Source organism: Antechinus flavipes, chromosome 3 (assembly GCF_016432865.1).
Source record: "Antechinus flavipes isolate AdamAnt ecotype Samford, QLD, Australia chromosome 3, AdamAnt_v2, whole genome shotgun sequence".
NCBI lineage: Eukaryota > Metazoa > Chordata > Mammalia > Dasyuromorphia > Dasyuridae > Antechinus > Antechinus flavipes.
Genome location: NC_067400.1, coordinates 387,374,488 through 387,397,779, shown reverse-complemented (window position 1 = coordinate 387,397,779; position 23,292 = coordinate 387,374,488). Strand labels below are relative to the sequence as shown.

Here is a 23,292-nt window from a genome sequence, read left to right as displayed (position 1 = left end):
AAATCTGAACACTTGTGTTATATGAAGAAGCAGAAATGGTGCTCAAGAAAAACGAAGTTAGAAGGGCCTGACCAACTTTATACAGAAGGAATCCAGGCTTGAAATCATAAAATTTTACAGGCATTCAAATATCAATTTTCAAGGTATATCAAAGATGGGAAAATTCAGAACATGTGGAAAAGTTTGTCATTGATATTGCTTTCTTAAAAGGTAGCCAAGAAGATGAAAGCAAATACCCTTATATTCCTCCTTTATGAGATTGGCCTTTATACATATTGGTGAAAATAAGAAAAGGGAAAAGGGAAGCTGACTTTCACAGATAAGCCTTGACAGTGGATCACATTTTCACATTCCTTAATTGATGGAGAAATATCTAGGTGTAGCCTGGGTGAAGGATAAGACATAGGGATAGGGGTGGCCAGTGGATAGAGTGCCAGGCTTGGCATCCTTCCTGAGTTCAAGTCTAACCTCAGACTCTTACTAGCTGTAGGATCCCCAGCAAGTCACTTAAGCCTGTTTGCCTCAATTTTCTCATGTACAGAATAGGTGGAGAAAGAAACAGCAAACCAAGAAAACCCCAAATGGGGCCATGAAGAGTTGGATATGACTGAAAGAAGACTGAACAACAGAGTGAATACAAATGCTATTGCATTAATCACTCATTGATTATCAAAAAACAGTTGCTTTAGTATAACAAAATGCAGTCTTAAAAATTCCAACACGAAGTTTATTGTTAAGATAATATAAAATTCCCTGACCCCACAATCACAGAAATACTTTTATTCAATAATCCTCTGACCAATGTATAATATAAACTCCTAGAGAACAGGGATTATTTCACAAGACCTCACAGGATATTTGATTTAGTCTTCTCATTTTATAGTTGAGAACATCAAAGAGTAGTTAGATTTAAGTGAATTGCCCAAGTTGTTACAGCTATCAGAGGCTGGATTTGAACTCAGGTCCTCTGATCATAAGAATCTATTCACATTTATGTTAATTGTGATTGTTCAATAAATGTTTACTGAACTGAATTAAGCAAGACACAGAGCAGAGAACAAATGCTAGCATTGGTGATTGCCACTTTCAAGGAAAATGTCCTGTGCATCAGCCAAGTGGAAAAGGGATTCCATAAAGATGCTTCTGTTTCTGGATGGCATTTTACTCACTGCAATGCTCACAATACTGAATTAGCAACTAATGCATTGACCATTTAATTAATCTGCAATCAAGAAATATGCTTGGAGACTATAAATAGAATTTTCTTTCTTTCTTTTTTCTTTCTTCTTTCTTTCCTCTTTCCCTCCTTTCCTTCCTTTCTTTCTCTTCTTTCTTCCCTCCCTCCTTCCCTCTCTCTTCTCCTTTCTTTCTTTCTTCCTTCCTATCTTTCTTTCTTTCTTTCCTTTCCTTCCTTCTGACATTTCTACATTTTGTTTTGCAAAGTATTTTCTATGTGCTAATTAATTTGATTCTCATAATTCCATGATAAGGACCACTTATTTACTCCTTTATTTATTATTATACTCCTTTTAATAGTCACAGAAGAAACTAAAGCTCTGAGAAATTAAGAAATCTGCCCACAGCTAGCAAGTGCTGGAAGCTGTATTCATACCTGGTTTTCTTGACAAATCTAGCACACTTTGCACACTACTTTGCTGCCTCCAGAAAAAAAAAATCCAAACCCCAAACCTATGGAGTCTATTCTTCTAGTACTTGCATCTTTGCATCTAGATCTATAATACAGAGATTTAAAGCCTTTAGTGCAGGAACATTCTGCCAGTGCGTAGCATAAGGCCTTGACCACAATGGTCATTAAGTGTTTTCAATGAGTAAAGCAGCCAGTGAAAAGTGATTATTTCTTTCTCTTCCTCTTTCTTCTTCTAATTGGGGTTGTCAATTGCTCAGGATCACACAGCTAATAATTGGCTGAAACTGGATTTGAACTTAGGTCCTCCTGACTCCAGGGTTGGTGCTCTATTCACTGTACCACCTAGCTGTCCCAGTATATGATTTCTTGGAGCATTTGGTCAGTTATATGTTCAGTTTAATTAACTTAGAGATATCAAGTAAATGTTTATTAATTTATTAATCAAATATTTATTAAGAATATAATATGTGCTTGGGACTAGGATTAAAAATACAAAAAAAAAGAAAGAAAGAAACAATCTCTAATCACAAGGAGCTTAGATTTTGATTAGATGCAGAAAACAAGCATATGTAAACACACACACACACACACACACACACGGAGTCAATAAATACAAATTTACATTAAGTAGTTAAATATGAGGTAGTTTACAAGGGTGGATTTTGCATTTGGAGGAATCAGGAAAAGTTTCATGTAGAAGATGGTTCCTGAGTTTCAACTCAAAGAAGGGAGATGTTCTATGAGGCAGAAGGAAGGAGGAAGTACATTTCAGGCATGTGGGATGGCTAGTACAAAGATATGGAGATGAGAGATGAAATATGGTGGGTATAGAACAGAGAGGAGACCTGTATAACTGCATTGCAGAGTGCAAGAGGGGGAGTAATGTTTAATGATGCTAGTGTAGCTTTTTAAAAACCAAACAGAGAAGTTTTCTATTTTATTTTAAAGGCAATAGGAAACCACTGGAGTTGATTGTACTTGGATAACATGAATCTGTATTATACCAAGTCAACATAGTAATGGGACTTCCTTCAGCTCTGTTCAGATGCTCAAAGACAAAGAAAAAATTCCTAAGAAATATGAAGTTCACACGTACAGACACAGAACAATTATTCTGAAAGTATCTGCTTGAGGTTATTTCAAAGTTTGAACTAGGCAAAACTTTTTTTTATTAGATGTTTGGATAAAATTAGATTTAGTGTATACAACAAGGGAAACAAAATCTTACTCTTAGCAACTCCTATTTTAATAAGACATTCTTTAAAAATTATCTTTTAAAATAAAATTAATTTGGAAAAATAGATGTTAATCAGAAGTGAACAATAAGTTAACCCAGGACGTGTTCTCAGTGGATCAATACCAATTTCCTGACCAAAATGTGTATACTAGAAGGATAAAGTTTCTTTCTATAACATAGAATATATATACATGTATTTATACACACACACACACACACACACACACACATATATATATATATATATATATGTTTTCTACCTAAATTTCTTTTAAAAATCCATGAATTTCCAAATACAGATAAATTTAAAAGCAAACAGGCTAACAAATAACTATTTAAATTGTGAAGAACCAATGAAAATTCACTAAATCACTGGGAATTGCATGCTTCCTACGTCTTGAGTAAGGAAACATGGCACTTTTGGTTTTATGAATCACATACTATAGAAAAGGAAAAGGGAAGAAAGCAGAGAAAAAATTTATTCATTCATGAATTTTGCAGTACTCCCTGAAAATTATTTTCTAGTAAGATGCTATTACAAACAAATGGATTTAATCCTAGAAGGGAGATTGTGTTGAGATAGGCTCAGACTCAGAAGGCCAAGCTATTTATGACAATGGCAAAGCCAGAGATTGTGTCCTTCAAGAACTGGTTGGTCATCAGGAAGAATAACAGATTATCTTCCTTTACATCACATGACTTAGCACTTCCTTTTGTTTATAGATGATAAGGCATATAAACATTCTCATCATTATAGTTAGAGATTAATATCTCCCTTGAAGAATGAACCAAACTAGATGAAACTTGCTTTCTGCATATATGCACACATACATATACAATTATATATATATATATATATATATATATATATATATATATATATATCTCACTGTCTTGTTCACTCATGATTTCATGCCTGTATAACATCTCCCTGTTATAACTAAAATTTATTTTCTCTTTTTGCACCAGTCATTTGCATCTTTTGTGATGGGTCCATAACAAGCATTTATTGACTGCTCCTAAGGATGTGGTAGAACTAGACCTCAAAAGTGACTCACAAATGTTCTCCTCTACTGCCTTGACTTAAAACAAAAATGAACCACTTCCTAGATTCTAAATGAACTAGGCCATGAAGTATTTCCTTCACTTCCTAACAAACCAATATGTCTATTCTGACCTTGCTTAGAAACACAGTTCTGGAGAAATATTTGCTTTTTCATGGTCATAAAAGGACTTATTTCACAAAAATCAAAAAATTATAATACTTATCATTCAAGGTCATATACTTTCTCTGACCTCATTTTTTTGAAATAATATCTATTTCATTCATATTGATCTATTATTTTAAAGTTATTCTCAAAGTCTTTAGTGACTTATTTCATCATTTGACAGTTCTTGTATTTGTGATTTTTTTCTCATGAATAACCCATGTATATTTAGTGACCATAGGAAATAAGGCACTAATTGGATCCTATTCAATGAACTTAAAAAAACAAAACAAAGCAAAATCCTCATTTTATTGCCATTATCAAGCCACGTTTTTCTTCTTCTCTTAAGTGAACCAATTACATAAATTAGCTTATTTTTTTGGCAACATAATAAAGCTATAATCCTGGAACATACAAATATACACTGGCACTGAAAAAAGTTTAGATATTATTCCTAACATATTTACATAAAAGAATTTTTAGTATTGTGGATAACAAACACCTTGATATCATTTCTCTGTTCTAGAAGATAAAAGGAGCCTTGTAAAACTCAGCCCAAGTGCTTAACAGAATAAATAGTTTTAACTCTAAGGAAAAAAATGACATATAAAGGTTGTACTTTCTCTGGAAAAGTACTTATAAAATAAAGCAAAGTGCAAAAAATAAAATACAACTAAAAGAACAGAACACATACTAACTGTGAATATCTGAGAGAAACGTGAATGATTGAACCAAGAATCCAAAAGAAGTTTAAAGGTAATGACTGAAAAACTACATATACTTAATGTAATGAAATTAAGCAATTTCACTGTAAATAGATATTTAGCAAGTTTATTTTGTTGCATGATATTCAATGTTATTTTTAATAAAGCATTTTAAATTGCATTTTTAAAAATAATAATAACTCTAGATCAATCTAAAAGGCTAAAATGAGATGCTAAGTAGAATAGGAGTTAATTCCAGTAAAAGATTACCTGTGCTAGCCATCTGGCAGTGTCTCAAATACTTAAGCACTTTCACCACTTCCTCCGGAACACAGATACGCCCTAGAAAATCAACTCCAGCGGGTCATCTCAGGACAATCGGTCTTAAGACAAAAATTCCCACAGAAAATGCTCTGTTGAAGCCAAGTACCCATTTTGGTGAAGTCAAAATATAGTATGGGTTCTGAAATAATCAGAAGTAACAATGCTTCTAAACCACAAAATGCTCTGGATTGCAAAATCTGCCTACAAATCAGTTAGCTTTTCTACTGATTCCTTCATTTTGGCAGCACTCTAATAGATATGCCTAAATCGAAGGGGAAGGAGAAGAGAAAGGGGAAAACAAAGAAATAAATTAGCTATCATAACTTTTGTTTATAGGGCAAGAGCACACAAATTTTGATTCAGTTATACGGAAGTATCTTTACACATTCCAAAGCAGCAATTTCAAAAGTAGAAAAAAAAAATCTGGCTTATTTTATCAAGCTCCTTCTAGTCATCATACTCAGAGATTAATATCTGACTTGAACCAAACCTAATGAAATTGTCTCCCCCTTCCATCTCAGTTTGGCTCAGACTCAGGCTCAAAACTGTTATTGTATTAAGCTGGCACTAGAACCAGGGAGGCCTGTTTTCAAGTGCCATCTTTGCTGCAGTTTATCCATGTGATCCTTCTGGGGTCATTTGAGAACTCTGTTCTTTGCAATTGTCTAAGATTTTTAATTTGAGAAGCAGTCCTTTCTTTTCTTTTTTTTTCCTTGTCTTTCTTTCTGTTTGTTGTCTGTTTCTTTTTTGTTGGTGGAGGAAATTCCTCTATCAATAAAAGCATGGGTCTAATCCCTATCCCTGTCCTTCCATCTAGCATCCTGTAAAAAATGACGTAAAATAGCACCACACACTTCTTTTTTTCTTATTCTCTCCACCACAAAATAAGGAAACAAATCAGGAACTGTTTACCTTGTACAGTTCTTTGTTCATAACAAAAAATTGCATTGGGGCTAAGTGGCAAAAAAGCCAAGTAGTCACAAGCTGATTTTCTGGTCCTGAGGTTAGAGAGGAAGTTTATGGGGGGAAAAATGAGACTTTCAAGCCTCACAGGAAGAGACAGTAAAATAAAGTTGTTCAAAGAACCAGGTTATGTGCATGCAGGCAAGCAGGCAGCCTCCACTTCCTCCACTTGCTTATAACTTGGCAGGAAGGGGATGTTCACACAAGACACGGTTCTTCACACCCTAAAGCCTGACCACAAGTCTGAAACAAGATGTAGGGGAACAAAGACCACAGCTGTTTGAACCCAACTCTGAAAGATAAGTAGGACCTGAGAACCTGAAGGGCTGAAGAGGGGAGGGGAAAGTCCCACACAGCAACTGTTTTCATTGTAATTGGTAGGGTCTAGCTAAAACTTGCTTATAGCCTATTTTTTCATCCAATGTTGACCTTCAATTCACAGTACCACAGAAGCCATGGAGCTATAAATTAGCTGTATATTAGCAGCCTCAGTCCCATAGTCACAAGGTAGGTGAATATTTCTCCTCATTTCTCACCTGGCCACTCTACTTTAGGACTGCTCTGACAGACTTCTCTACCATGTCCCTTCATAAGCACCTTCTTCTAAGCATCCCCCTCAAGCCTCTAGCTTTTCAGCTTCCTTTTATGTATCACCTTCCCCCACTTTTCAGACTGTAAGCTCCTGGAGGGCAAGGTCTATTACCTGTTTTCTATATTCGAATCTACAGCAATTAGCACAACACCTGTCACATAATAGTACTTAATAAATGTCAATTGATTGACTGGGAGAATTGTGTTCAGATCTGGGGATCCCAGCTGAAGAAGGGCATTAATAAGCTAGAGATGAGAGGAGGGCAGCAGGATGCTAAAGGGCCTTTAAGTCATGAGAGGATCAGTTGAAGGAACTAGGGATTTTGGTTTGGAAAGCTAAAGACTTGGTTGGACATGATGAAGGGTTTGAAGGATTGTTACATGGGAGAAAGCTTAGTCATATTCTGGCTTTAGAGGACAGAACCAGGAATAATAGGTAGATCCTCTAACCAGGCAATTTAGGTTCTCTCAGGAATTACTTGCCTTCACTTTGAACAATTCAAGAGTGGAGTGGGTTCCTTTGATAAGTGATGGGCTCCCCCTTCTGGAGGTCTTCATACAGACATTGGGGGATCACTTGTTGGACATCTTAGGGGGGGGATTCCTTTTAAGGATGAGTTGGGCTACATGGCTCTTAAGGTCTTCCCTAACTTTAAAATTTTGTGTTCCTCTATTGGTTTGAGATGTCCCATGGAGTCCTAGCATATAGAGATCTCCACATCTCTCCTCCCCCAATTTCAACCACTATCTAGCTAATTTTACATCATAAATCAAGGGTTCCCAATATGTTAGTGACAAGCTAATAGCCTCTGGGGTTACACAAAGCCAAGAGTGTTAAGGAGGGGAGGGGGCACAAAGAGCTGTAGCTATTCAGAGCTCTACTATATACATCTTGCTTCTTATCTGAGGGTGCACAGGCTAGCACAAGAGAAAATGGAATGGCACCTAGAGCAGAAGTATAGAAACTATTGTGTTTTTCAGGGCTCTTACCTAAAAGTCTTTTGCTCAGAGGGGAAAAAAGTAAACCTCTTTATTGTATATTATTCAATATACAATGTGAATAAAAGCTGAACTGAGTGGGTAGAACTTTTATGTTTTATCTATGCCTTTATTATTCTTCTCCTCAATTTCCCTTCCTCCAGAAGAGATGTATTGTTAAGAAGTCTTTAAAAAGAAGATAAATGAAGTGATTAAATTCCTTGTAATTCAACAGAGGAGAAGATATCACTCTAATACCACTGCCATAAAAAAGAATTAACTATGAAACAGGTGTGTCTTGAAAGCTTATCCAAAGAATTTTAATTAATGACAATCTTATGATTCATCTGAATTCAACAAATAATTATTAAGCTATTTCTATTGCAAATCACGGGGATTATAAAAGTAAAAAAGTGCTTTCTTTAAGGATCTAAAAATTTTAATAGTAAATACTATCTAACCTAATTAGAAGGTAGCCTCACCCAAAAGGCATCTCAAGTAGACCCTGAACTGGCATTATAGTGAGACAGCAGTAATAAAACAATTTTTTTCTAGAAGTTAGCAAAATGTTTATAGAGTTAACACAGTAACCCACAAGTATCAAAACAATTTATGATGTACTTTAGCAATCAATGGCTTTCTTTGTTACCTTATTTTGAAATTCAAACTCTTTTGGCATATGTGTTTGCTTGTAGCACTGTCAGAAATATATACAACAAAAAATGACTGGCCTGTTAGCATCCAAGCAAAATGGATATACTAGTCAAACTGCATATCCAAAAATAGAGAAGAATAAACAAAGTAGCTTCATAAGAAGTGATGGGAAATAGCGATGTATGAGATAAAAAAGTAGCATTAAGTGTCAACTTTAGAGTTATAGTGCCACATGAGGTACTTTAATAATTGTGTATATAGCTTAATGACATTCTAGTCTTTAAGGAGTCCCAAGATAAGGCTATTTCAATTATGTTCAATTTGATATTATTGAATAACAACTGATATTCAATAATGATCCATGACTTTAGCCTTTTGCAATTAACTTAATTAAGAGAAAAAAAAATGAAAAATTCCACTGTACTTAGTCTGTTGAATAAGAAAAAAGTGTTTGATTCAGGAGAACAAAACACTTCCTTAAAATTCTATTTTCTAACAAGTTGCCTCCCATCCACACATAGTCATTTAAAATTCTTTGCTTTAACAGAAGTAACCCTATCATATGATCCTCTGGTCATTAATATAAAACATGGAGACACATTCTTGTCAAAGATGTTTGCCACTGTGATAGAGAAAATAGATGTGAATCCAGGCTGAAAAGAGATTATATGTGAATGCTGAGGTTCTCCAGATGATCTCGTCTGACAATGACATTGTTCTGGTTGCTTCAAACCCCAAATCATCAGAATCTTCTTTAAGGGAACTGTAACCACTCAAAAGAATTTTACCTAACTGTCCAAATGGAAAAGACCAGTTAGAGATTTTCTGTCCAACGTACAACATGTATTTGGAAAGAACATAGAAACTGTTTTATAGAAATTGTCCATAAGTATTATATATCTGGATCAATAATCACACAGCAGATAGTACAGTTGGCCCCCAAGGTGAAGAAGAGGGAGAGAGACTTAGTTTACCTCCAGGAAGTTGTGGAATTCTTTTAGTAACTTCAGGCATGAAATGAAGGCTCATGTTTTCAATATCAATATTCTACTAGGATTGTCATATAGCAACGAACCATGGAATGCAAATATCTCCCCAAAATTAAAAATGAGTGCCACATAGATGAGGTTGTATGTGGTACAGTGAACAGGAATGCCAAGTTTGAAGTGAGGAAGACCTGAGTTCAAATCTGACCCTAGACACTTATTAACTGGGCAAGTCACTTAACCCTTTTGCTTTAGTTTCCTCATCTGTTAAAAATTTGAGTTGGAGAAGGAAATGGCAAACCACTCTAGGATCTCCTGTGGTGAATTAATGGGAACACATGGACAGGTGTCATGAATAGGAAGCATGAATTGTTATTTTCATCACTGGAGAAACTCCTCAATCAATGAGATCACAGAACCATTTGGGTATTTCAGAGAGAGAGACAGAGGAAGAGAGAAGTAGAGAAAGAGAAAGGAAAACAACAGGAAAAAAAAAAACAGAAGGAAAAAACCTAAAAACTATTGGAATTTCATTGAGTACATTAATCATTGTGAGGAAAAATCATCAAAAGTATTTTATTGACTTTTCTAATGGATTTGAATTGCTCACCTAACTAATAAGCATGACCAACTTGACGTAGGAGTTAATGACTAACATAGAGGCACCAAGTACAGCACTTTGATTAGAGTTAAAAGGTGGAGGGCAGGAAGGTAATCTTGTCTACCTTGTTTTTATAGAGTTTAATTCTTTCTCTTCCAAAGCCTCTTCTTTTCCTTCTCTCAATCACTAGATCCCCTCTCCAATTTTGATCATGTATATATACAAAACCATCATAAATAATAATTAATTTTCCTCCAGTATATCAAATCACTATCTACTCTTTCCCTCCCATTATTTATCCCATTAACTACAAGGAAGAAATTTACTTCTCCAAAATCCCACTAGCACTCTTTTATTCTTTTTTTAACCACTCAATACTTTTGTAATTATTGAGCTTGTACGAGAAAATGCTAATTGCATGGATCTTTGTCCTATGTATAAGATTGGACTATGAGCTCCTCGAGGAAGGAGGAATAATCTGTTCTTTACTATATACTTCTGAATGTATAAAGTATAATTACCCCATGGAGACCCAGGAAACACTAGCTGTTTAACTTATCCTTTATCACTTGGGAATAGGTACTGACTTTCTTAGAAATTATTCCAAGAATAAATGAAATGCTGAATCAAAAATATCTCCCTCAATATCAGCTCGTTAAATATCAAAGTAGCCAAAAACTACAAAATGTGACAACTAGTCTAGCTGAGCAAACTTGGGTTGAAAAGAGGTCATTAAGTCTCTATCCAAATTAGAACCATGGCTTCAGAGAGTAATTTATTATTATTATTATTATTATTATTATTATTATTATTATTATTATTATTACTATCTTATTATTATGTTTGATTATTCATTATGACAAAGACTTTGTTAGATTATAGGAGAAATCATCTATACAGCAAAAGATTTTTATAACACAATTAATTTATGAAGTGGATAATTAGATCTATTTTCTCAAACCATTACTATAAATATGCAATAACCATTGTTATAGGTTCCTGTCTAATTATAAGTCCTACCATCATAAACAGGTTGTCCCATAATACCTTATTTGTTAGTTATAAAGTGATATACCATTAACAATCATTAACATCAGCAGAAGCAATAAGTACAAACATATACTAACACTTATTATGTGTCTGACACTAGGCAAAGAAAAAACAACCTCATTGCAGGTGATCCAGTGGACAATGGAAAGATGGCATAAATGGACTGCAGCATATATATGATCGACGTTGATTTTTGTACAAGTGGAAATTAAGCTCAAAGGGTATGTCTTATTCTAAAGGTGTAACAGAGACCTAGCCTCAAAGCCAGGAAGATACCTGACAAACACTGGCTGTAAGATTCTGGATAAATCTGAATAAATCAGTGCTGTAGGCAATTCTCTAAAACTACAAATTGTAGAGCAATTGCCAACCTACATTGTTCAAGTGAATTTATTTATTCTGAAGATCTTATTATCAATGAAATCATATATATATATATATATATATAGCTCTGATCCATCTTTACCAACACAGTTTAGAAGGATTATTGGAGCTACTGTTACTTTTATAAAAGCATCTGTCACAAAGGCAGCAAATTCACTCACTATTATTGTGAGGTACATACAAAAAAGTTATCTGAACTATCTTTATATTGCTAAGTATTTGTTATTTTAAAAAAATACAAATCAAATAAACAAAACCAGACTGATATCAGATTAGGAGTAAGAGAAACAAAGAGCACTCTTTAGGTCCATACACTAATAATATTAAGTTAATAGATTGCTCAGTTGAGGTGCCTGACAAGTATAAGGGGAAAAACCCCAGCTAAACACCTTTTTCATTTTCATTTGGTAAACTATAAAATTAACCTTGTAAAATATGCTTTCAAATATTTAAATGATAATATGCAATTTTTGGCAGTCATCAGCTATGCTGATTAATATCAAGCTCACTTTACCAGATCTTTCCAGGAATAATAATAGATAGCCATAGGTACATACAAACAAACTCATATATATTTTAGAAGACTAGCAATAAGTATGATTTATAAACTTTACTAGTTTCATACTACTGGAAACACCAAGGCGCAGAGTTGACTTATAATGCCGAAATAAATCAATGGCTGGATTAAAACCTGAACTTCATTTTTTTACTTGATTGATAGGACAGTATAATCCTTTACTTTAGTAATTAGATCTCTCTTTGATATCAAGTTTGCTACAAATATCAGTATCTCCTTTGTCAAGATGGAAATATCTAGACAACACTAAAGTTGGACTGGATTTATATAGAGTAAGCATACCAACTAAAAACACTTTTAAAAACCTGTGTCATATTTTCAGTAATAGACTGGCTTCAGACTGGTTGAAATATCAGGGAATTTGAATTTAGCCTAATAATTTTTAGATGGTTGATTGATTTAATTAGCTACTTCAATTGGGGTAACCCTGTAAAATATTGGTAAGGTATATTTTTATCATGTGCATGTAAAACTTGACTATAAAACTTGAAACAACATAATCTTGAATTCAAAATCATAGGTGATCCAGAGGACATCAAAAAGATGTATAGTAAATATAAAAACATTGTAGTGTATGATTGATGATGACAAGTGTAATGATTGGTGCAAAAAAAAGCATCATTAAGAATCTTCATGACTAGAAAGACAGACAATCTAGGTGCTGCACTGACAGTTACGATATAATTTAAAGAAATAGAGGTAGGTCTACAACATGAGAGCATTAACTCTTCTATAAAGGATTTGAGCAATGACACAGAAAAGTCTTACACAAGAGAAAAAGAAATAGATGGAAGGACTAGACACATCAGTGAAATCAAAAGTTCATCAATGTTTTATGATGTGTTATGGATAACATGAACATATGTTTATGTATGTATGTGTGTATATGTGTCTATGTATATAAATACATGTACATATATATCTATAAGTATAATTGTAGATTCTAGTAGGAAAGGAAAAGACCTAACTATAGACAAATCAAATAAATTAAGGTAATGAATAGATTTTCTATAATTGTAATAATCAAAAGTAAGATGCAATGGTTTAAAAAGAAAAAAAAATTACCTGTTCTAATTAACAGATTTCTGAGATGGAAACCATGGAAATAAGTAGAGGAAAATCCATATTATAATGTATAATATTGATTATAAATGGCATATCATGAGGTTGGAAACTATTACTTTAGATGTAACAGAATGGATTATAGATGACTTTCATCTCCAAATTGTTTTTTTTTTTTAAATGATCTGTTCTATGTAATTAAATCTATTATGAAGTGTCAAAAATTAGTGACAAACACTACAAAGTCACTTTATCCATCTGGAAATTGTTTTTGCAATGCAATTTAGAACTACACAGGACAGGATGTTCTTTCAGATATATAAACTTCCCCTTTGTTATGATAAGCTAAATATTTTACTACCCCAAACTGCCCTTTTTATAAGAGAGAAAACTATAACATACACCCTGGCTAAGAGGAACAATATCATCTAACTGATCTGTTGGTCTCATTTCCTTCCATTTCTCATGACAGCATGTGATTTTTTCCATTTTATAATGTATCTAAGTTATGAATGTGCACAATAACAGTTCAGAACCTGGCAATTCATTGCTTTCATTCAGCAAAAAAATACATTGGAGCCTCATGAGAAAACCATCTTCTGGGTCTATGCTACAGACTATATTATAGATGAAACAATACTAAATTGAAATGTTAGACTTCTCTTCCTCCTTCTCTTTCATAACAATTACACAGACCCTGAAACATGTGAAGTAATTGGGAACTATCAAAGACCCAAAGACTGTACAAAACACTCCTTTTAACTACTGTACTCCTCAAATTTGTGGGTGGATACCCTGATTTGATGAAGATGAGTTATTTATATTGTGAAAATCTAATTATTAATATAGGGGATATTATAAGACATATTCAACTTGCTAGAGGTATCTTTATTGCAAAAACAATACATTTTGGAGGGCTTAGCACAAAAATGACAGCTTTAAAATTTCTGCTCTGGAGTCTCAAATTTCTAGTTATGACATTGAGTTGTTACATTCTATGCTTCTGGTTACAAAATCCTCTTGCGTAATATAGAATCACATTGCACTGAACTCTGGGCTATAGCTGGTATGATAATGAAGAACTAGAACAGAACCATGTAGAATGTGTTTTTACAGCATAAATGTTTATATTATGGGACAAAAATAACAATGATATTTCTTGAGGATTTCAATTGTATTTGACCCTTCTCTTGAAATATGTGATTTCGATCTCAATTTATGAAATGCGTCATATTGTAATGGGAATATAATGCATTATTATTATAATAAAATGAGAATGTCAACAATAGGACTGTGGAAAACCCAATTTTACTCAATTTCATACTACTTTTGGGTTCTCAGTCGATTCTCAAAACAGAAGGATTGTTGTCTCATTTCTTCTACTTGGTTTGGAAAACTAGGATGACCTCAGGGCTGCAAACATAACTTACTCTTTTCTCATTTTAAGAACGCTTCTGTCTGTGAGAGTTCCAGATTACTGGAATGTTCCTTGACTAAACTATCAGACAAAAGAAGTTGAAGTTAAATATCAAAGATTGACAAGCCCTTGCTCTTCAATTTCTCCCACTCTATAAGGTATCCTAATGTATCGAAAAGAAAGAATGAATGATCAGTGCCAGTATTTGTTAGTGTTACTGAAAAGTGAGATTGTTGCTTCCCAAAAATAGAATAATAAAACCAACAGCATCATGGTTACCTGAGTGAGTGGTTCCTGGTAAGGTCAGGTTGCCGCTCCTGTAGAATTTCAAAGATATTGGGCTGACGCAGAAATGCAACTATCTTGTCATTGTAGGCTGTGGTAATGGAAAAGGAGAATAATTTTAAGAACAACTGGGAATTTCTGTTAAAAATGATAAAAGACCCCCACAAAAATGTAAAAAGATACTTATATATTTTGGATATGTTTTAAGTTAGTATTAGTATTATGACTTTAACGTTTAATTTGCGTTATGACTCAGTAATAGGTGGTGGAGTGGACACAGCACTGGGTTTGGAATCAGGAAGACTCATCTTCCTGAGTTCAAATCTGCTCTCAGACACTTACTAGCTGTGTAACTCTGGGCAAATAAATCATTTAGCCCTGTGTGCCTCCATTTCTCATCTGCAAAATAAACTGGAGAAGGAAAAGCAAACTACTCCCCTATCTTTGACAAGAAAAGTCCAAATGGGCTCATGAAGAGACAAGCACAACTAAAATGAATGAACAACAACAGCAGCAATTATTTCATGGTTACTCTAGTACCATGAGTCAAATCTGGCCTCACTGAGCATTTTTACCAGAATCAGCTAATGGAATCATAGTTATCAAGTAGCAAGACAAGAATGATGCTGACACTTTGCCTATCCTATCAGACAATTTCCAACAGACAATAGATAACAGCCAAATAATGGCAATTACAAAGAATTTTGCATAAAAATGTTAGGAAGACTACAACACAAGAAATATAAAGAAAATAAACTACAGCTATTAACTCTTGGAAAGTTAAGAATAGAAATGTTAAACTAACATGCAACACAAGAAAATAGAAAGGCTCTTCTGGGATGAAATGTTATGGGACAAATGGCAGAGCCACAATTATGAATAGGTAAGAGTAAGTTCTGTAAGTAAGAATGATGAACACCAGGAAGGAGACAAGTCATTCCTACAACCAATATATAAATGACAGTGACAGATGGATCTTTTCCAATACGGCTGTGGAGAAAGCTATAACTCTTCACTCCCCCAATTAGTAACAATAACTTCAATTTTAGAATTCATACATGTATATTTTAGCTGATACTGGCTAATAATATCTGCAGCAAAAAATAGAAAATCCATGAATTAGAATCCTTTTTATTTATTTTCTTTTGTTTGTTTTGATTAAAATATTCTGTTGCAACCAAAACAACCAGTGACTATGGGACAATATCAATGGATCATTTAGCCATTTAAAATTTATTGTGATATATTGGTCTACCTGCCATTTAGGGAAGGGGATGGGGGAAAGGAGAAAAATTGTAACACAAGATTTTGCAAGGGTCAATGCTGAAATATTACCCATGCATATGTCTTGTAAATAAAAAGCTATAATAATAATAATAATATAATAATAATAATGATAAATAAGAGATTTCTTTCTGGAAAAAATTAAATTTATTGATTTATTATGTGAGATTCAGATATAATCTTATATTTTTATTATATTATAATCCTAAGTTGTTAATTAATAATTAATTCTTCCTCCAATGTCTCATTATGTTAAATCTATCCACATTGTATGTCCCTAAGTCTGCTTTAGGAGGATGGCCTCAACTCAATTGATTTTTTTCTATTATTTATTCCTTATTACTGGCAATTTTGTTTATTGCTATTTAACAATATAATTAAACATCTGGCAGGCTAGTACTTCTTTATTTTTCCCCTTACAATTAATTCATTTAGATATTTTTGACAATTTGACTTTATTTAATTTTATGAAGTTTTCCATTTAGTGGCACCACATTAAAGCTATAAATTTGTTTGGGTAGTATTGAGAGTTTCATTATATTTCTTTGACCTAGACATGAACATAGGGAAGAAATTACATTCTAAGACTTGTAAAATTTAAAGAGTGAACTTATAGACAATAAGTAAAATTTAAAAATATTAAACAAAGAACAGATTTTAACATACACACACAGAAGCCTCTATGGAGGCCAAAGTTACTGACTAATGCCTGGTTTAAAGAAAAAAAAAAATCAATAAAAACAGATTTGTTTCATTTAGTTCCAGAGAGCTGAAATAGGATTGAAGAGTTGAAGTTCCAAAAAGTAATTATAGTCAGGAAGTAGGGAAGAACTTAATAATTAGAGGTATAAAAAAATTGAATGCATTGTTTTCAGAGGTTATATATATCACATTCCTCACTCCTCCCCAGACTCTAGTGTTATTCACTAGTGATATTCAAGCAAAAAATAAATGATTGACCAGTTATCAGTATGTTGGAGATTCTGTTTCATGTATGGGTTGGATCAAATGGTCTCATTATCATCATGTTGTTATTGCTGAATTCTTCTTCTCCTTCTCCTCGTTCTTCTTCCTTCTCCTCCTCCTCCCCCTTCCTTCTCCTTCTTTTCCTCTTTCTTCCTTCTCCTCCTCCTTCCTTCTCCTCCTTTTCTTCCTTTTTGCTTCTCCTCTTCCTCATTCTTCCTTCTCCTCCATCTTCCTTTTTCTCCTCCTTCTTCCTTTTCCTTCTTTCTTGGTTTTCCTTTTTCTTCTTCCTTTTCCTTCCTCCTTCTCCTCCTTTTCCTTCTACTCCTCCAACTTCTCCTTCTTCTTCTACTTCATGTAGATGACTTCATTTAGAAGTTTAAGGAATTTTGTATCCTAGCTTTCTTCATTTTTTTCCAAACATGCATTCATCAGACAAATAAAAATTTAGGGGCAACTATAGGGCACAGTGGATAGAGTGCCAGCCCTGAAGTCAGGAGGAACTCAGTTCAAATCTAGCCTCCAACACTTAATACTTCCTAGCTGTATGACCCTGGGCAAGTCACTTAACCCTAAATTGTATCAGCAAAACAAAACAAAACAAAAAAAATTAACAAAATCATACTTATTCCTAATAGTGCTAGGAAGCAGACAAAAAATGAACTAAAAAGAAAAAGAATACTGCATTTACAATCTAGAAAAGTTTAAAGGAATCAAGAATATATTAGATAATTAAAAACAAAAGTTGAAAGTTTTTCAACTATTTCTCAAGTTTTTCTCTGCTTATCTTTTTATTTCAGTCAACATAATTATTGAGAGAATATCTTTTAATTAAAAAAATTTTAATATCTAAAAATATTATAAATCCTTTAATGTTTCACACAAAAGAAAGTTCCTATTATATGTCAATGGAATTATAGGATCATAGAATTTCAAAATTAGAAGGAACTTCAGAGATTATCTCATATCTTATTAACTCATTTTATAAGTGAGGTAACTGTAGAAACAGATTATATGATATAATGAAACTTAATGACAACAGAAAGACAAAACCCAGGTCTCTTGATTAACATTCTTTCCACTATTCCATGATCCTTCTCTATTTTTTTTTCCAGTACAGGGTGAAATATTTCTATTTTGCTTGAGTGAGCAACAGGAGTGAAGTGCCACTTTTCTCAAAAGTCTTTGCAAATGTATTTTCCATTTAATTAATTACACCACAGTAAAGTCACATATTCTCAGTCTTAGATCTTACTGTCTGGGACGTGATTATTTCATCGAATCTATAATGACCAAATTTCATGTATCCTATAATAAGTCATTTTCTCTATCATTTTCAGTAATCAGATACTTATATTCAGAAAATACTAATATAAAAGTTTGCCATAATTTTTCTGTTTTTTTTAAAAACAATACAATGCTTTTAAAATTCAAATATGAATTAAAACTGTTAAAGTTTCTTGAGAAAAATACAAATAGAACTTCAAAGTGCAAAAGCATATCTGACAATGCTTTTTAATATGATATACTTATGATGTGCTGGCAGTTTTCAAATCACTTCAATCTTGTACTGTACTCAAAGGTCAAAATTCACCAGCATGGAATGTCAATTGAGTCATCTAGACCCCACACCCACAGCAACAAACAGCATAGATACACACCTATTTTGCACACTGATCTGTAAAATTAGATGAAAATTTCTTTATCTGAAGAGTCAAATAGCCATTGATCACATACCTACTGGAACCATATCCTGGTACTGTGACCTACTGACAGTATTGAAGGTGCTGGATGGCCTAGGAAGAACTGGTGGCCCTGAATGTCGAGAGTCCTCTCCTACCTGTAAATGGAAACATAGTCACATCCTGCCAAAGAACTGGAGTTCTCATCTAAAGCATACCTTGAGAGTGTGTCATTAGAAAATAGCTTGTATATTTGTAGAAGTGAATCCTGAACAAGAAAAGAATCGATTTGGGAGCCAAGTTAGGGCAATGACCTAATGTCGATTTTTAAACCAAACCCCCTCCTTCTTTTTATAAATTTCAGTAAAGGAATTGATCAGGAGCCTTTAACTAGCTTCCTAATGCCTATAGAGCAGCAGCAAGCAAATGGATTTAATTTAATTGTATTAATTGAATTCATTTATTACATAATATAGACACAGGTTCTTGAACCAGATATGCAAACACATGTAAAACAATTTTGTTTTGAGGATCTGATATTTTAGAGAGACTTTATATTTTATAATTTTTTTCATCTTTATAAACACACATATACACTCTTCTACCAAAACGTCATAGAACACAAATTATAAGGGGTAAGATATAAGAAGATAGATTGCATATATCATATTTATATATTAATATTCAGTAACATTCATTCAAAGACATATCAATTTTAATGTACTGTATCATTTATATTTTGCAATATTCTAAATTTCAAAGGTAGTGAGTCTAGCCAGAAAGGCTCATGCGTCTTTTCTCACATTGACGAATTGTGTAAATTCTTGGGTTTGTACAATGAGGTCAGCCACTGCCTTTGTGAGATCAATCAATACCCATGGTTTTTATTAACCAGGATGAAGGTACTATTTAAAGATACCAAAGATATAAGGTTTTTTTCCTGCAAGTAGGGCGCTATGAGTCACTATTCTTAGAACTAGAAATGAGACCTGTCCCCAATTCCTCATTTCTTGAAATTAGACAGTGAATAGGCAAGTTGACATAGGCTATACTACAGGATGTACCTCCTACCACTGACTAGACATAGGCATTTCCTATAAAGGTTTAACAATATTGTAGAAGATAATTGAACATTAGGAAGGGTGAGTTCTGCAACAACCATATATCTTTGTTTCACATGAAAAACAATCTTCAGACAATGATAGTGTTTATTTCAGCATTTCTTCCTGAAATTGGATCCATTAGGTTATCACAATAATTTAGATTCTAAGAAAAATTTGATAAAAGAGATTTAAGGGACTGGTATCATTTTTATTTGTGGTTTCCCTAAAAATGGGTCCTTTTGAATAATTCTTAGAATTATTTGCTTAATGAAAACTGAAAAATAAGGTGAATTTGCTGAAGAAATAATGTGGCATCAGCCATAGTAGAAATATACTACCTGTTTTTAAAGTACCAGGTCCAAAGGTAAAGAGATTTATTTGTGTTTGTAGAATGGATTGTGCTAGTATCCTGCAACATAGCATTACTAATTTACAGGATAAATAGGGTAAAGATTTACAAGTTGCTCTTGGGCTATAAATACTCAGAATATCAAGCAGCGCTATAAATTTTATATGAGCTTCACATAAATAAACTTCCAGAAATACACACACACACACACTCACACACAGACACACAATTAGTAAACACACAAAGCCGATCAGAACTGGACTATTCTTTGAGAAAAGGAATTACAAAAGAGTTAAGCCCAAATGAATCAAATACAGTCATGAAATTTCATCAGTCCAGAATCCAAAGCATATCATGCTGGTGTTGAAAAGATATAAAGAATGCAAATTTGGTGTTGTCTAATAATGCTTTAGGGAAATGTTTTGAATTATTCATTTGAATTAATAAATATAAAAGCATTTGTTAAGTGCTTACGATATACCAAGCATATTTCATATAATGTATACAGGACCCAAACAATAAAGACATTTAAGTTGTTGGTGGAAAGACAAACGACCTATATATCTGAACACTCCCTTTGCTCACTGTTACAGTAATAAAGTGAAGCTGTTTGTGACTTGTAATTAGGAAATTTGAGTGCCCTCAAGTGGTTACAATATGCCATTGCATTAAGAATCCACAGAAAACAATATGATGGCCAAACCTTTTAGGATCAATATGCCAAAGATTTAGGGCTGGAAGAAACCAGCCAGCCCAACTCCTTAACTACCTCTTGAGATCCTCTCCAGCATTTAAATCTACAACCCTAAGAACCCATTTCCTTAGCTCCAACAGCATGATGGCACACCAGAAATCCCTCCTTAGAGAGATGCACGTTTCAATTTTAAAGACCATCAGTGAAGGAGATTCCAAACTTTTATTTTAGCAGCCCTTTACCAAGGAATTCTTACTTATGTTTAACTTAATTTCCCAATTATTGAAGTTTAAAATTTGCAAGTAATCTTTTCTGGTTACTTAATGGTAAAAATTGGAGAAATTATCTCCAATTTATCTTCCATATAGTTTGTACAAAGTTCTTTTTTTCCCACTGGATTGTGAGTTTCTTGAGGGCAGAGATAGTTTTTGCTATTCTTTATGTCCCCAGTACTTAGCACATTGCCTGGCACATGGGAAGTGTTCAAAAAGAAATCTGTGTTGACTTGACTTGAATGTGTATTTTCTTGTTAACCACAGTGAATATGTAAAACAAATAATTACGAAGCTATCTATGCATAAGGCTGTAAAAAAAAAAAAAGATGATGGCCCTCCCCATCCCCATCTTCTCTGGACAAGATCATTCCTTTAAACAAAAAACAAAAACCTTTCACTATGTTTCTGTGTGTTTTCAGAGAACTGCTGATATTTTAAACTTCAATCTTTATTAAAATACCTTACATCAAACTAAAAAAAAAGGGAAAGTTTTTTTTAGGCCAGCTCAACCTAAGTAGAGCCACATCCTAATCAGTTTTCATCAGCAATCAGGAAAGTCCCCAAGAACACTTTGTGACTCACTTCACCAGCACTATGACTGCGCTGCCTGGTCAGATGTTGCCGATGTACCAAAGCGCTTGTCGGTCTGCTGCTCTGAAGTGGGAGCCGAGGGTCAATGAAAGTGGTGGTACGGGAATTGTGGTCGACAAAAAAAGCCTACAAGACAGACAAACTTATGGTTAAAACTTGCTGCATCTCTAGATGTGCCCTCACTGCAGGCTAGCTCTTGTACAACCTGGGATTACATGAATATACTTAGGAGTCACTTTCTTAGCCCTCTTTTTACAAAGTCTTTTAAATCTTTATCTTATTGTTAACATCCTTTTACAACAGGATTATATTATTTTATTAACTATATTAGTATTATTACTAATTATATTAATTGTAGAACTTTGAATAGAACTTAAAAGTATTTACTGTGACACTTTCCTTTTGCAGATGAAACAGCTGAGGTTGAGAGATCACATGATTTGTCAACAGCTAAAGATGAATTTACACAAATTAGTCACCCAAGAAAAGCAAAATGAATGAAAAATATCTATTATCTAGACTATTGTCTAGACTAAAATGTATATTTGAATGGACAAAATACACACACATATGCATATAAACACATCCACCCATCTATCCATCTATCTACCTGTTTGTTTATATACATATAAGTATGAGATATACATTCTGGACAGATCTTGCAAACTTGGGTCCAGAAGTGAAAAGAAGAAACAGAGACAACTTTATAGCCTTTGGAAAATTAAGTTTTTTTTTTTTTAAATGATCACCAATTGTTCTGTGAAGCAAAAGATTACAAATATTAGTAATGTGCACTTTTGAATCATCAAAGACTATGGTCTTTAAAGATATGAAGAAGAAAAATGATGGTAACTAATATGCAGATTAAGAAATGAATTTTTGGAAGTATCAAACATGACTATTTCTTTTACTTGACTTTTCTTATATGATATAGGACCTTTCTTTTCTCCTTCCTTTCCTTCTTTATTCCCTCCTTCCCTCTCTCCCTTTCTTCCTTCCTTCTATCCTTTTTTCCTTTCTTCCGTCCCTCCTTCCCCTTTTCTTTCTTCTTTCCTCTCTTTCATCCTTCTTTCCTTTTTTCCTTCCCTTCCTTCCTTCCTTCTTTCCTTCCTTTCTTCCCTTAGCTCCCCTCCCTCCCCTCCTTCTATCCCTTCTCTTCCTTCCTTCCCTTTCTTCCTTCCTTTGATTTCTTTCTTTCTTCTTTCATTTCCTTTTCTTTCCAGTAGGGATGTGTGTAAAGATATAAATGCCTGATAATTGAAAAAAATAAAACTATCTTTAAAAAATGAACTACGTTTGTAGATCATTTTATTTAAAGAACGGCACCACCTTGTGTGATGAGGACGGAAGCACATGACAAACAAGAAGTTACAAAGAATAAATGATATAAAGCATGCCTTCAAAGGAATGTATGATTAAAAAAAAAAAACTGGTAATGATCTCACTATAACATGGGGAGAAATAGTCTGATGGATAGCTTATGTGTGCCATTGTAATCTCAAGATTTCAAGAGAACATGAGAAGGGCCTATAGTTATATTGAGTTGACCCATGATGATGAAGAACTCTGGAAAGCCATAAATAGAAGTCATTCTAGTTGGACTGGTATTCATTGTGACCTGTATCTCTGGAGAAAAAACCCTCAATGATGAGATGGCAGATCTTTGGTATATCTTTTAATTG

At 33.6% G+C, this 23,292-nt stretch overlaps 1 protein-coding gene across 1 annotated transcript in view; it reads right to left on the bottom strand.

Moving 5' to 3' along the window:
- Window positions 1-23,292, bottom strand: part of HECW2 (HECT, C2 and WW domain containing E3 ubiquitin protein ligase 2) — a 295,562-nt gene that overhangs the window by 67,065 nt on the left and 205,205 nt on the right. The window contains exons 14-16 of the mRNA XM_051985971.1: window positions 21,602-21,736; window positions 18,654-18,756; window positions 14,664-14,760 (exon numbers count right to left, since the gene is read on the bottom strand). Coding sequence (XP_051841931.1) covers window positions 14,664-14,760; window positions 18,654-18,756; window positions 21,602-21,736 — 335 coding nt within the window. The remainder of the gene's footprint in view (window positions 1-14,663; window positions 14,761-18,653; window positions 18,757-21,601; window positions 21,737-23,292) is intronic.